The sequence below is a fragment of the Malaya genurostris genome, chromosome 2 (assembly GCF_030247185.1).
Source record: "Malaya genurostris strain Urasoe2022 chromosome 2, Malgen_1.1, whole genome shotgun sequence".
Taxonomy (NCBI): Eukaryota; Metazoa; Arthropoda; class Insecta; order Diptera; family Culicidae; genus Malaya; species Malaya genurostris.
The window spans coordinates 260,484,568-260,500,610 of record NC_080571.1 but is presented as its reverse complement, the minus strand read 5'-3'; the positions used below and the strand labels follow the sequence as shown (position 1 = coordinate 260,500,610).

Genomic DNA, 16,043 nt, shown 5'->3' with positions numbered 1-16,043 from the left:
AATTCTGCTGTCCGAAAACATAAATTCGAACAAATAATTTTTGGGAGAAATTCGACGGGTCAGCTAGTTATTGTATATTTTATAACTGCAATAAGCAACTTCATTTGGCCTATTTCTTCATTATTAGAAAATGTGTTTCCAAATTAATGAACTATTTGTATTCGAACGAAATTTGAGATATTTGTGCGATTTGTCGGGGTTCATTGCCATGCAAATCATAGTTAAAATGTAGATATTGCAAAATAAGTTTAAATAAGGGTAGTTACAAGAGTCCTATTTACTATAAGCTTTAACGTATCCATTAATAGTGGATTTCATCTTTGGATTGCATAGTTCTTCATCTCTCCTATCGATTCTTTCTCTAACAGCAAGTGGAATATATGAACTGGAAACCATTTATCAATTTTCGCTGACTAAGTGGAAACATATATTGGAGAAGCCAAATGGATGAAAAACTCACAGAAAAGATGATTTTTTGAAAAAAGATACGCTCAGAGACAGGAATCGAACCTGCGTTCTTATGCAATCCGTGCATACGCGTTACCATTTCGCCACCCTAAACAGTGTGATAGACACGACTTTACCACCCGACTGGGTCTGGTTAGCGTAAATCAAACATCCTAGGCCGCCTCACGACCGGTATCATATATCAAAACATCTTCTCTATTCATCAGACAACAAACACTAGTCTTCTTCCGCTCAAGCACTTGGTTGAATACTGGATTCGGCAACTGACTTTGGGATTGGGCTCTGGAACTGAATTCTTAAACATTTTATAACTAGAATTAAAAAAAAAATCTATGAATAATCAATAGCTGCCCAAGTAGCAATTAACACTTGTTCAAATTGGCATGTTTCACAATTGCTACACAACGGTTATTCATGTCAGATATGTTTGACAAATGATTTTACATGTTTTTGTAACAAATGTGAATATCATTTATATTACTGCTTGTGAAACCAAATCAAAAACCTAAAAGGATCAAGTTCCACATCGGTTTATTCAACTGATTCTACAATAAGTTCATTTGAACAGTTTCATTTTCGGTTTCTACTTAACAAATATTACTGCCATGAAACATATCAAACAAGAAACTTGTTGCACATCATACAAACATACTGCGCTTTTCGAATCGCACAATCGTTGCGAGAAGAGTGAATAAATACTATGCTAGAACAATGTTTGCTACTTGGGTGAATAGCATTTCTAAATTCTAGAACTTGTTTCCTGACTAGATTTTGAAATTAAATATAGTGCCTTGATTTATGTTCAAAATTCGAGTCAAAAATTATGATTTTTGGATTCGAACTTCAGAATTATGGAACAAAATAAATTATATCAAATTTAGATATGGATTTTGGAACAAAATGTTAGATGTAGATTCCAAGCCTGAATTTGGAACTGCCTTCTGACTTCACAGAATTTTATCCCTAAATTCAGAGCTGAATGCTAAATTCCAAACTTGGATTCTGGAACTGGATCTAAGAAATGAATTCTGTTCCTTTATTTTTGTGTTCAGTCCTTGTAACAGAGTTTGTTGTATTTTCTTACTCTTATTTGCTCCGTATTATTTAATTGTACGATAGAAGATGTTTGTCGTCAATAAATTGTACTTTAGTTCAGGATGCACCGTTACAATTATGGAAACGAAGCAGTAAAAGTTGCAAAATTCACTTAATCAACTAATACGAACGATCGTCTACGTTAGGAAGTATGAGAGAATCATGTCAGTGTTATTCGTATTCACGTCCTACAGTTATGTCTGTGACATCACCCACTCGCCATTTTCTTCAAATCGAATAAGCCAATTGGATCAAAATTCGCAAAATGTCCCGGTAAAAAATGACTTTATATTTCATGCATTTATTTTCCAATTTATCAAATTTAGTTCTCATTGATCATTAAAATAGTTTTCCAAAAGAAACAAATTTTTCGTCATTTTCTAAACAAAGCAATACTATTCCTTAACATATACACATATTTGAATGAAACTTTCACAAATCACAGATAATACCACCAACTTAAACTTATTGTATACAAGTTATGATTTTGACAAATTTTTATACAATTTTTGAAAACAATTCAAATATTTCAATGTTCTGGATCTTCGCAAAATATGGAAACATATCATAACACCCAGCGTGTGTGAAAACACCATGCCTCGAGTCATACTTTTCAACACAAATTTTTCAACGGATTCAGATTCTACGATTTTCTATTGTATTATGATATTCGTTCTAGATTTTTTAAGGTTCAGAACATTGGAAAAAATCAACTGTTTTCAAAAATTGGTACGAATAATTATTGAAATAAAATTTCTTTCATGATTTTTATTCAATTAGTTTATGTTTGTGGCATTATCTGTGATCAGTGAAAGTTTGATTGAAATATGTTTATTTGTTGAAGGAATGTACTACTGTGGGCAAAAAGTAGTAGGACTTCTTCGTCGAAATTTTTTTTTCTAGGTTGGTATGACTGTCAGTGACATCTGATTCAAGAGTTACGTCAAAATATATATTAATGTTCAGTATACGTACTTACTTACTCTTTCAGTCGTAGACCACGCGGGTCTCTGCTGTATACAGGAGGCGTCTCCATTCAACTCGGTTCATTGCTGTTCGCCGCCAGCCTCGGTAGCTGCGAAGGGTCCGCAGGTCGTCCTCAATTTGATCGATCCATCTTGCCCGCTGTGCGCCTCTTCTTCTTATTATACCGGTCGGATCATTGTCGAGGATCATTTTAACCGGGTTGTTCTCCGACATTCTAACAACATGCCCGGCCCACCGTAACCGCCCGACCTTGGCCGTTTGGACGAGGGTTGGTCCTCCCAGCAACTGGTGCAGTTCATGGTTCATTCGCCTTCTCCACGTACCGTCTTCCATCCGCACTCCGCCGAAGATGGTTCGCAACACCTTCCGTTCAAAAACACCTAGTGCGCGTTGATCCTCCGCAAGCATTGTCCAGGACTCGTGCTCGTAGAGGATAACCGGTCTAATCAGCGTTTTGTAGATAGTTAACTTCGTACGACGGCGAATTTTGCTCGATCGAAGCGTCCTGCGCAGTCCAAAGTAAGCACGATTTCCTGACAATATGCGTCTCAGAATTTCTCTGCTGGTGTCATTATCGGCAGTCACCAGTGAGCCCAAGTACACGAACTCGTCGACCATTTCGATTTCATCACCACCAATCAGAACTCGTAATGGGTGGCTGACGTTATCTTCTCTCGAGCCCCTGCCTTTCATGTACTTTGTCTTTGACACATTGATGTCTAGTCCGATCCGCTTGGCCTCAGCTTTCAGTCCGATGTACGTATCTTCCATCTTCTCAAAGTTGCGTGCTATAATATCAATATCATCAGCGAAACCAAGTAGCTGGACGGACTTTCTGAAAATCGTGCCACTCGTGTCTATCCTCGCTCTTCTTATCACACCCTCCAAAGCAATGTTGAATAGCAGACACGAAAGGCCATCACCTTGCCGTAGCCCTCTGCGAGTTTCGAAGGGACTCGAGTTTATCCCCGATACTCGAACAACGCACATCACTCGATCCATCGTAGCCTTGACCAATCGTATCAGTTTGTCCGGGAATCCGTAGTCGTGCATGATTTTCCATAGCTGTTCTCGATCGATTGTGTCGTAGGCTGATTTGAAATCGATGAATAAGTGATGTGTGGGCACATTGTATTCGCGGCACTTTTGCAACACCTGGCGGATGGCAAACACTTGGTCCGTGGTAGCGCGTTCGCCCATAAATCCTGCCTGATATTGTCCCACGAATTCGTTTGCAATCGGTGAAAGTCGACGGCATAAGATTTGGGAGAGTACCTTGTAGGCGGCGTTCAGCAGAGTTATCGCGCGGTAATTGCAGCAATCCAGCTTATCGCCCTTTTTGTAGATGGGACACACGATTCCTTCCATCCATTCCTCCGGTAAAATCTCGTCCTCCCAGATCTTGGTAACGACCCAGTGCAGTGCTTTCACTAGTGCATTACCACCGTGTTTTAGTAGCTCGCTTGGTAGTTGGTCAACGACAGCGGCCTTATTATTTTTCAACCGGCTTACCACCTCCTCCACTTCTTGGAGGTCTGGGGCCGGCAGTCTATCGTCCTCCGCACGCGTTCCCAAGTTCGTTACCGCGCCGCTACTTTCGTATTCCGCCACATCGCCATTGAGGTGCTCGTCGAAATACTGCCGCCACCTCTCGATCACCTCACAGTCGTTCGTGAGAAGATCCCCGTTGGTGTCCTTGCACATATCGGCCTGTGGCACATGGCCTCTGCGCGAACGGTTCACCTGCTCGTAGAACTTCCTTGTGTCATTAGCACGGAACAGCTGTTCCATCGCTTCGCGATCTCGGTCTTCCTGCTGGCGCTTTTTTCTACGGGATACCGAGTTTAGTCTGTTCCGCGCCTGTCTGTATCGCTCCTCGTTTGCTCTCGTCCGGTGTTGCAGCTTGCTCGCCCAAGCTGCATTCTTCTCGGCCACTAACTGTTCACATTCGTCGTCGAACCAGTCGTTCCTCACGTTCGGAGCCGCCGTACCTAGCATTGCTGATGCAGTGCTACCTATGGCAGAACGGATGTCTCTCCAGCCATCTTCAAGAGTAGCTGCACCAAGCTGCTCTTCCGTTGGTAGTTGCACTGCCAACTGCTGCGCGTAATCTTGGGCTACTCCAGTATCCCGGAGCCGCGCGATGTTAAACCGCGAAGTTCGGTTTCGACGTTGGGTAGCCACCGTCGAAAGTTTTGAGCGCATGCATACAGCAACCAAGTAGTGGTCCGAATCTATATTCGCACTGCGGTAGGTGCGAACATTGTTGATGTCCGAGAAAAATTTTCCGTCGATCAAAACGTGGTCGATTTGGTTTTCGGTCTGTTGGTCAGGTGATCTCCAGGTGGCTTTGTGGATATCCTTGCGGGGAAAGAAGGTGCTTCTGACTACCATTCCTAGGGAGGCCGCAAAGTTGACACACCGTTGGCCGTTGTTATTCGATGCGGCATGCAGGCTGTTCGGCCCGATTACCGGTCGGTACATTGCCTCCCTTCCTACCTTCGCATTCATGTCCCCGATGACAATTTTTACGTCTCTGCGTGGGCAGCCGTCATAGGCTTGTTCCAGCTACACGTAGAACGCTTCTTTCTCGTCCTCGGGTCTCCCTTCATGTGGGCAGTGCACGTTGATGATGCTGTAATTGAAAAAACGGCCTTTAATTCTCAACTTACACATCCTAGCGTTGATCTGCTGCCACCCAATCACTCGCTGACGCATCTTGCCCAGCACTATAAAGCCAGTTCCCAGCTCGTTCGTTGTGCCACAGCTTTGGTAGAAGGTAGCCGCTCGATGTCCGCTTTTCCACACCTTCTGTCCCATCCAACAAAGCTCCTGCAGCGCTACGACGTCGAAGCTGCGAGGATTTAGTTCGTTGTATATTATCCTGTCGCAGCCTGCGAAACCTAGCGACTTGCAGTTCCATGTTCCAAGTTTCCAATCGTAGTCCTTTTTTCGTTGCGTGGGTCTATGCCGATTGTTCCGGGTCGTATTCTCTCCTGTATCATTCGTAATAGGTGTTTTACGGGCGGCTTATTAGGCCTGCGCCAACCCCCTGTCTCGCCGGAGGATCATCGTGCTTGCTCTGTTTAACGTCCCAACTAGCACTAGGACGATCCCGTTGGTGGGGTTGCCACCTTGGATTTAGCTGGATGGGATACAGCATTTCATACTCAGCCGCTGGATACCAGAACAGACGCTGTTTGAAGCCGCTCCTAACATGGAGTACAGACGCTCCGACATCCTCTAAAGAGGACCCCCTTCCCTGTCAGCATACGACCAAGGTCCCACCGGGGTTGGTTACCCGATCTTTCCTATGGTTGCTCGTACCCCAGCCGGCACCGCGGGGAGGTAGGGATAGGAGTTACTGGACAAGAGGCTAAGAACCACATTGGGGCCTGAATTGCGCATTGTCCAGTCGTTTACCAACCAAAAAAAAAAGTATACGTCTGTCTTTCTAAAGTATTAAATATGCAATCGTCGATTTGTACAATAAGTGAAATTATTCAACAAAGAAATTTTATTAAATTTTGTGTGCGGAATCAAATTTCTGGTACCGAAACGTTCAAAATGTTGCCAAAGGCCTTCGGTGATAATTGTATGTCGCGAGCAAGAGTTTTTGATTGGTACAAGTTGTTCAAAGAGAGTCTAGAACGCATTGAGGACGAACCACGTCCAGGACGGTCATCAACATCAACTGACGGTGAACACGTCTATAAAATCAAGGAATTGGTGCTCGAGAATCGCCTATTAACAGTCAGATATCTTACTGGGATTGTTGGAATATCGGAAAGGGTCAGTAAATCCAAAATATGGGTCGCACCGCATTCGCCTGTGTCAGCTCCGTGTGACTTCTGGATATTCAGTAAACTCAAACGACCGCTCCGGGGAAACCGTTTTGAGTCAATTGAAGAGCTATTCCTGAAATTGACTTTAACAACTGTTTCGAGGATTGGAAAAGAACGGGGGGAGGGTAATTTGAGGGTAACGAAATAGATTTAGAAGAATAAATAAACTTTGAAATCGTGAACAAAGTCTTACTTTTTTGCCAACAGTAGTATGGTTTTGTTGAAAAATTAACGTTAAACATAATTTTAAAATAAGTTTTAGAAAAAAATTCATTTCATTGTTTCTTTTCAATGATCACAATGAACCAAATTATCAAAGCTTTAACAAAAATTAAACATTGTCATTTTTTGTAGGGGAGTTTTACAAATTCTGACCAAATTCACTGACGAGATTGAAAGAGATTCATTTATAAAAACGGCCAAACCTTTTGTAGATTGCCCCACTTTTTTTTTTTTTGGAAAATTATATTAATACTCAACGAAGATCAGGTTCATAATAATAAAAGAATGAAATATTAACTAGATACAAAACTCGAGACTGCAACTGTCTGTCCAACCCGTGTAAATGCTGTGCCATCTGAACCACTCTGTAGATGTGAGAAATCTATATTGATAAATAAATGTAGCGTACATCTACACTGCAACAATCGAGCAGTTGTGATCTATTTTGTCCATTGGAGACAGATAACACTAGCAATCATTTTGTTCGATATAAACATATAAGATTTGTTAATCGGTTCATTGATCAATATGTTGTCCGAAAACGAAATAAAATTTATAAAAAATGAAATGAAATTAATCTGGTTTCATTAAATTTTTAAATGTATCCTGCTAAAATGCTCTGGAAAACGGGATAACAAACGTTTCCACCACTTTACGGATCAATTCGTGCAATGTAGTTCGTTTGGCACCGAGTGGTTTTAATTGAAAAACATGCCTCAATTTTCATTGTTACCAAACGGATATAAATTCGGAGAATATTTGTTACAGCTGCATCAATTTAGATGCGAACACGATATCTAGTCTACGGGCACGGCCCACGGACATCGGTTATATTCCGGACAATTATTTTTTTTCCCCCTAGCATCCGTCGGATCGGGTGCAGTACGTTGCTAACTGGCCGGAAGTTCATTCATGGATGATTTTTCTGCTCGTTGATAACGAGCGTCGGTCGAGTTTAATCATCGATCGGACGAATTCTCTTTTGTTAAAATTGGCGCTTCATTTCTCTAGGGGTTAAAAAAACTGTTCTAAATTTAATGACCACTGTGTTTCGTTTGCATTCTACTACTATTACTACTACTAGCGACTATTGTGATGCAACTATTTAACAGTCATTCCGATGTCTGATTTGCGCCGGAAACGCACAAAGCACAGTGTTCAAACATTGCTCGCATTTAATCCCATCAAAGTTCAAAGCGTGACGATAAATTTATAGCCTACCTTCGCAGATCGGGGCTTGAAGTGTAAGGGGCAGCCACTTCCTTTATCTTCAGGACAATAATGGCCGTAATGAAGATGCAAATTACGTTGATCACTGTCAGCAGGCCGGATACGATACCGCTAATTAGGAACTCCGTCGGGATGTAATTGGTGTAGAGGAACTCGTAGCTCGAGTTTCCTTTGAACGCTTCGCCCTTCAGGTGCGGTATTTTGATGTCTTCGTAGATAAGCCAAATGCAAGCGAGCGCCCAAAATAGTCCCTGTGTGATCGACCGGGAAAATGGAATAAGGTTATTAATTCACTCATCGGAGCCATGATGACTTTCTCATACGTTAATGAATTTTTTTTCGTACTTGAATTCAAAGTGCAGTTGAATATTCCGTATACTAAGGAGTGTATCGAAAATAAGCTATCCACAATTTTTTTTTCAAATTATCATAAAAAAACGGTATTTTATTCCAACTAAAAATTGATCCTTTATTGTACGAGAATAAACTTGAGCATAATGTAAACCGGATGAAATTTAAGTTATTCCTTCACGAATTTTAGAACTTTTGATCGAACTCTCTTCATCAAGTTCCGGACAAGTGTTGCATCGCATTTTTTGGACGCTTGAGTCCAAATTTTTTTGAACTCCTGCATGTTCCAGCTGCCTTACCAGTCTTCTTGAAAACCCTCTTCACGATTGCCCAGTAACATTCGATGGGTCGAAGCTGAGAGCAATTTGGTGGATTGATATTTTTCTCTAAGAAATTTATACCCTTTTCCGCAAGCCAGTTAGGACCTGTTTTGGCATAGTGAGCCGACGCTAAATCCGGCCAAAACAGTGGAGGTGTACTATGCTTCTTATATAAAGGCAGCAATCTCTTCTGAAGACACTCAGATCGATAGATTTCTGCATTTATAATTCCGGTAGTGTAAAAATGGTTGACTTCAAACCACAGGAACATACACGGAGAACCCGCAGATCACAAAATTACAATATTGCAATTGTTGTTTCACGCCCTGGTTTCAACTAAAATGTTGTTGATTTAACTAACATATCTGTTGATTTTGACATAACCATTCAGGTAACCGAAATTGTTGTATTCAAATGCTGTCACTTGGCGGAGAACGAAGACAGCAAAAGGCAGAACAAAAAACCTCTTCATTTCACCAGAAGCGTTTCATATTGAAAATTTTCAATGGTAAATGAGCGTCATTTATGTTAGTTACGTAGTGGTCGTTTTATGTAAGTGAAAGTATGCAGAAGAATATAACAGTTAATTGTAAAACAAGTTTTCCATGTGTTAAATAGATATTCCTACAGTATAAATGTTTTAATTTCATCTGAGAGTAATGTATTCTAGGACAGTTCATGTCAATGTTATTAAAACCGCTTAACGCTTAAAAATTTGCTGCTAAAGTGAAGTGGTACTATTTGTATTTTCTTGAAAGTGTATCTGTAGCATTAGGTTTACCAGCGAGCCATTCTGCAAGTGAAGAAAAAATTTCCTAATTCCCTGTGACCATTTTTCTGGTGAGTTTTCTTTTGAGAATTGTAATCATTTGGTTCATTTCCATATCCTTTGTGAGTTTAGTGATAAAGATATAAGCAGTAAATTAGGTAAAATTTCGTTGTTCAAGCAGTGAACGATTAGCTGCCCCTGAAGAGGCTAACAGTAAAAAATATTTATTGCAATTGGCGTTTTAAGTTCAAATAACTGAATAATTGGTTGAAACAACTGAGACATTTTTTTGCTTTCATGCATACAAGTAACTTTGCTGGGATTGTGTCTTTGTTCAATTGCACGAGTGACATCTCATTGAAACGTTTCATTGTTCGCTCAGGGTGTTTGGCATTGCTCAACTGAAACATTTCATTACTTGTTGGGTGTCGTTGCTAAGCTGCCAGCACGATAAATCAAAAATGACAGATTAGTTAAAACAACAGTCGATTAGTTGTACCAAATTTTAACCAATCAAAATCAGAAAAACAACTAGTATCTAGAACCTTAATTTTCACTTTCTTTTCAATACGCAATATTTTGAAAACGCAGAATTTCAACCGCACAAACAAGTGAACAAACGAAAACTGACAGCCAAACGCACAGCATGCTGTGATCTGAGCATGAAAAACCATCACAAATACATGCGTACAACACAAATGTATGTGTATAGCTTATTTTCGATACACTCCTTATGTAACTCCTTTTATTATTTATAGTATAGTATTTATAGTAACTAGACTTTGATTCTTTCGTTTCAAATAATAATTGCGCTGTATCTTTAAGTCGAATTTCAAATCCACCTTTTGTTGAAGTGTTTTTTCATATGCTTATGAATATTATGCTGTAGGATACTTTTTCTTCACAAAGTACTGACCAAAAATTCTAAAATAAAACGAACTCCGATTTCGCAAAGATGACTCATCTGACTTGCTTGAACTTTGATTCAAATGAAAGATCTGATTGTCTCATGATCTGCTATTGAAATAAATGGGAAAATTGTGCAAAACATACAGACTATTCTCTCGATTTTCTCATAAGGATCGCTCAACAGATTTCAATGATCTAATCCATGTTAAATATAAATGAAAGATGTTTAATTATGAATGAAAGTTATCATAGTCTTAAAGCCTATGATACAATTTGGCCAGGTCTAATTTCTGGTTCAGGAGAAACGAGGTCAAATATACAAAAATTTCATAACGGAACTCACTTCTTTTTCTCAGAACTGCCAGAACCGATTTTCACAAACTTGAGCTCGAATGAAAGATTTTACGGTTAATTTTCACTCTACTAGAGACCAGCATTATATAATCTGTTTCAAGGGAACATCCGCCCTCCTCTTCTCAATTTTAACAGAACTAGAACAGTGGTTAAGCATTAAAACTATGAAATCTGAATTTTTTGGAAATTATAATATGTTGAAGTGTTTGGATTTCGGATGAAATTATAGAAATTGAAATTTTCTTCATGTTGCTTCTGATTTCCACGGTTGTGGTCCAAAGTTAACCGGTTTCCTAACTTTTTAGTACTCTTCGTTTAAAAATCTAAGTCTGAACTTTGGCACTAATTTAATTTTTGCACCGAACAAAATTGCACGAAAAAAATGGAACGAAATCATCCATTAACCGATTTTTGTATTCAATCGCTCGAGACACTTGGCATTGCAAACAATAAACCATCTAGTTCCGCAATGATAGCATCACCTCTTCGCTTGAACAAAAAAAAAACAGTAAAAAGCTTAAAGTCCGAAACCCGTCGGAAGGCGTGAAATATTATACTGCACCATAAGCCGGCATTTCATAGGCTCCGTAATCATCTTGAAACGATCGGAATCGTTTTATTTTCGCAGAATTTTCACCGTTAGCCGTCTTCCGGTCTTCCACTGGAGTGAGAGATTAAAATTTGAGCAAGCAGCTTTTATTTCTCAAAACTGCCAGACTTTTGTCGGTTTCCGTTTCACAATTCTAATTAAACTTTATGATGCTGTTAATCGAAATTCGCGAACAGCACTGCCATAAACTGCTGCTGGTGCCAACAGTGGCAGGGCACTCTTCGATGCTATTTAAAAAGTGGTCTGCGGATGTCGTGGAAATAGTACAAATTTAGGCAAAATGTGGAAAAACTAGAATGCTTATTCAACAGTCATTTCAAGGAACTTATCGTATTCAATCGTGAAATTATAGTATTTTTAATAAAATTGCTTGAAACTAAATTGAATCTAACTGCTTGCGTAGATATCAAACCAATACGTCGCCATTGACTAATTCAGAATTTTTTTATTAGTATTAGTATTAGAATCAAAGACTTCGTTTTAGATTAGGGCCAATTAAAGTGGCAATTATTTTTTAAACTGCATTATTTGGTACAAAAAGGTATTTGAGGGGTAGAATAAAAAAAAATTAAAAACTCATTAAATTATTTTTGAATGCAGAAACCGGATTAAAACATTGAGTACAAAAACCGGACACGAGTTTTGCAATGCAAAAATATGGGGTTGCTGCTCTCCGTGACTGATCGGGATCAGCGGAAATAGTACAAAGAGTTTCTGTCAGATCAGTCCTGGTACTGGTAAATCATTCATTCATCAGTACCGACCCCGGACAGGTTCGAACATAGTTCGGCCTAGGAATGGAAAGAATAGTTAGTTAAATTGTTTGATGATTGTATTAGGCTGCCAAGAACAAAAGTATTGATATTGATTGTAAGATAAGGAAAAAAAGTTAAAATATACTATTGGTTTACCAAATGTGTTCATCCGGTTTCTACATTCAATGTTTTCGTTTAAAGCAATAAAAATGCTTTTAAGAGATTTTTACAATACAATACAATCCGTATGCGGAATTTGAACTCAATATTTTTATCCAGTTTTTGCATTCAAAAATATGTAGACGAATTTTCCAAATCAAGTTCTACATGTAAGATTGTTACATTCAGCCACTCATTTCACATTGTGAATGATTACTGGTAAAAATAAAGGGTGATTTTTAAGAGTTATAGGAATTGATTTTCAAAATTGATGAAATTGATTAAATTTTCATTGGAATTCGATAGAACGATGAATATAATTTAATGTTTGCAGGTGATTTCATGCAAATGTAGACCGCGGCTCCGCTTTAGATGGCCCATACGCAAGATCCAATGCCACCGACCCATAATTCACACCAAACAGTGACTTTTGGGATGTATTCATACCTTTTGCAATGCTTCTGGCTGGTCTTCATTCTAGATGTGGTAATTTTGTTTATTGACGTATCAATTCAACCAGAAATGAGTTTCGTCGCTGAACATAATTTTTCGATAAAAATCTGTTTTAATCCACCTAGTGGTGTAATGATGCCTTTCTCATATCAATCATACTATCATATACAATACTGTGGAATTCTTGAAAATAATTTTCTTCAATTCTTTAAAGAATAACCGAAATCTGTTTTTTTGACTGTCTACTAATAAAAACTATCGATTTGAAAAGATTTGAGGTCGATTTAGAAATTTTTTTAAGGTTTTTCCCCATTTTCAGTGATGGTATACAATTTTTAACACACTTTACCCTATATTTCCGGATCCGGAAGTCGGATCCGCATGAAATTCAGGAATTACGTATAGGACCACAGAACCTTTCATTTGAACCTAAGTTTGTGAAAATCGGTCGCGCCATCTATGAGAAAAGTTAGAACATATTTTTTTTTTGCACATTTTATCCCATAACTCCCGAACCAGAAGTCGGATCCTAATATTTAGGAATTTTTTATGGGACCTCAAGACCTTTCATTTAAATCTAAGTTTGTAAAAATCAGTTCATCCATCTCTGAAAAAAGTACGTGCACTTATTTTCACATTTTTTTGCACATTTTAACCCAGAATTCCGGAACCGGAAGTCGGATCCAAATAATATTCAGGAATTTTGTATGGGACCACAAGACCTTTCATTTGAATCTCCGAGAAAAGCTAGTGGAGAAAAACGTTACATACACACATACGCACATACGCACATACACACACAGATACCGGTTCGGGAGTTATGGGATAAAATGTGCAATAAAAAAGAAAATATGTGTTCTAACTTTTCTCATAGATGGCGCGACCGATTTTCACAAACTTAGGTTTAAATGAAAGGTCCTGTGATCCCATACGTAATTCATAAATTTCATCCGGATCCGGAAATATAGTGTAAAGTGTGTTAAAAATTTTATACCATCACTGAATAGAGCGAAAAACCGTAAAAAGTTTTCTAAATCGACCTCAATTCTTTTCCAATTGATAGTTTTTATCAGTAGACGGTCAAATAAATCGATTTCGGTTATTCTTTTCAGAATCGAAGAAATTTATTTTGAAGAACACCTTAGTATTATATATGATAGTATGATTGATATGAGAAAGGCATCATTACACCACTAGGTGGATTAAAACAGGTTTTTTTATATTGGAGTCACTCATACGGAACTGACCGTGAAATAATGTTGAATATTGGACACTGCACGTCATCATCATTTGCTGTCCGTTTTAGTGTTCCTCAAGGTAGTCATCTAGGGCCGTTCCTCTTTTTGATTCATTTGACCGACTTGAATATCTCGATAGATGATGCTGTTTAAGTTAAATAAATGACTTCAAGTGCTCGGTTATTTTCTTTAATAGTAAACGATCGATTTACAATATCTTCAATACAGTTTTAGAGCGAAAATTGTCACTAAATGACTTAGAAGTAATATTAAATTCGAAATTGATCTTCAAAGAACGCATAGATTTTTTTTTCACAGGATCTCCAGAACAAATTATGATTAATACGAGCCATTTGCTAGAACACCAAAACGTCCATTCACGGAGTTTTTTTTAGGAAGTGCAACCAAACTTCTTTTTTTGACGTAGCAAATTTCGAATAACGGAAACTTTTCTTACGATCAGTTGGATCGTATAATCGGTATAACGATGTTAGTTACAAATCGTCACAATATTGATATTTTTCGAATGGGTTTGATGAGTAAACGAAGGAAAACTATCCTTGAAATCATTTCAAATTTCAACAGGGCAATTTCCGGTCCATTCGTTACTTAAACTTATAATATGGTATATTCGGAATGGGTTTGATGAGTAGCTGCAGGATAGCGATGTTTGAATTCATTTAAGTATTCAAGATGGCGACTTGTAGTATATCGATATTCGTAACAAATCTTCACAATATGCGCATTCGATGAGCGACAGAAAAGAAAAGAATAAAAGAAAAAGAAGAATAAATAAATAAAAAATGCGTAACTTATTTATTTCTTGTTTCCACTTTTATTTATCAGGGTCGTGACGCTTTTCTTCGAAATTTGAAACTTGATTGATAAAAAATGGTTATTAATTCATTATTCAAAGTATTGTCCATCGCTAGCCAAATCATTTTCCCATATTTGTGAAAATTTATGGATATTTGTTTTTTCCGGTTTAGCCGCAATTAACGCATCGATTCATTTTTTGGCTTCTTCATAGTTTGATATGTGTGGATCAGCCAGCCCATGTAACATTTTTAATGTTAATAAATACTTATCAATGCTACATCATTTATTCTTGCATCTTGCTCCCCGAAAGCCAACAGAAACCCACTATAAAAGCATATTCCTGCCAAGTGGACAATTCTTTATAAGGTTTATAAAGCAAAGTGAAGAATCAGCATGAACCTGCGTTAAATCTCCAAATTCAAGATAATTTTGAATTTTTTTATTCGGATGGAATGAATTCCGCTATAAACAAACTGTCATTTTGATGATATTATTTGAATATATGTGTTTGTCATGTCTGCTTTAAATGCAATCAGTAAGAATATATTAAATTTGATTTACGAATTCAAGGCTTTTTCCGAACGTAAAAACTTTATGCTCTTCTATTTTTATCGTAAATGTATGAATAAAAATAAGAATGATAATTCGCCTTGAAATAAACACGGGTCCATAATTTATGAAAATTATTGTTTGTGATTCATCGTCAGTTTGGTATAAGTCTATTTCGTGGCGTCAAAACTTGTGCATACATTCTGAAAATAAATCATAAAAGTCCATCATATTTCCACGTTTTAGTATTTCGAAGTTTATTTGATGTCAATAAATGTTACGGCATTGAAAATACGGCAAATTACACTTAAGTTAAGAACTAACAAATAAAGTAGCCCACAACAAATGTGTCATAAATGTGCTTTAGAACCATCGAATTTGCTCTGAGTGAAGCTGTCATCCAATGAACACGCATGGTTTTATTCTAGTACAATTTGTTTCATTTTTAGTCCAGTTGTTAATCTGGGAAAAGGGTTTTATAGAAGCTTTAAAAACTTTTATGATATTACTTGTCAAAAGAGAGACTTATTATAGTCGTCATAAATCAGGTAGTGAATGAAAGAAAAATGAATAACAAAACAATCAGAATCGTAAGGCATTCGAATTGTTACTTGGGAGGCCATGCTGCACCGACCGGAACAAATAATAATCGAAAAGAGGAATGTCTGAGATATACAGCGGGAGATATAAGACTTCTCATTTGAGCGTTTCTAAGCATGTTTTACCGAAAAAAATCTTTTTTGTTACTGGTTTTGATGAATCAGAAGTCGCCTTGTATTTTGAAACGACTTAAAACGTCGATTAACCGGAAGTCATCATCGTGGATATTGAAGCGGCCTAGAACATTCTTTCCCGGCATGTACTAATCATTACCGTTCCACAAATATTCATTACATTGCATCCAAGACAC

General features: G+C 38.0%; 2 protein-coding genes across 2 annotated transcripts in view; one reads left to right on the top strand and one right to left on the bottom strand.

The window, feature by feature from the left end:
- Positions 1-16,043, top strand: part of LOC131429205 (uncharacterized) — a 443,882-nt gene that overhangs the window by 116,042 nt on the left and 311,797 nt on the right. The window lies entirely within an intron of this gene.
- Positions 1-16,043, bottom strand: part of LOC131429711 (uncharacterized) — a 128,957-nt gene that overhangs the window by 54,255 nt on the left and 58,659 nt on the right. The window contains exon 10 of the mRNA XM_058594024.1: positions 7,839-8,098. Coding sequence (XP_058450007.1) covers positions 7,839-8,098 — 260 coding nt within the window. The remainder of the gene's footprint in view (positions 1-7,838; positions 8,099-16,043) is intronic.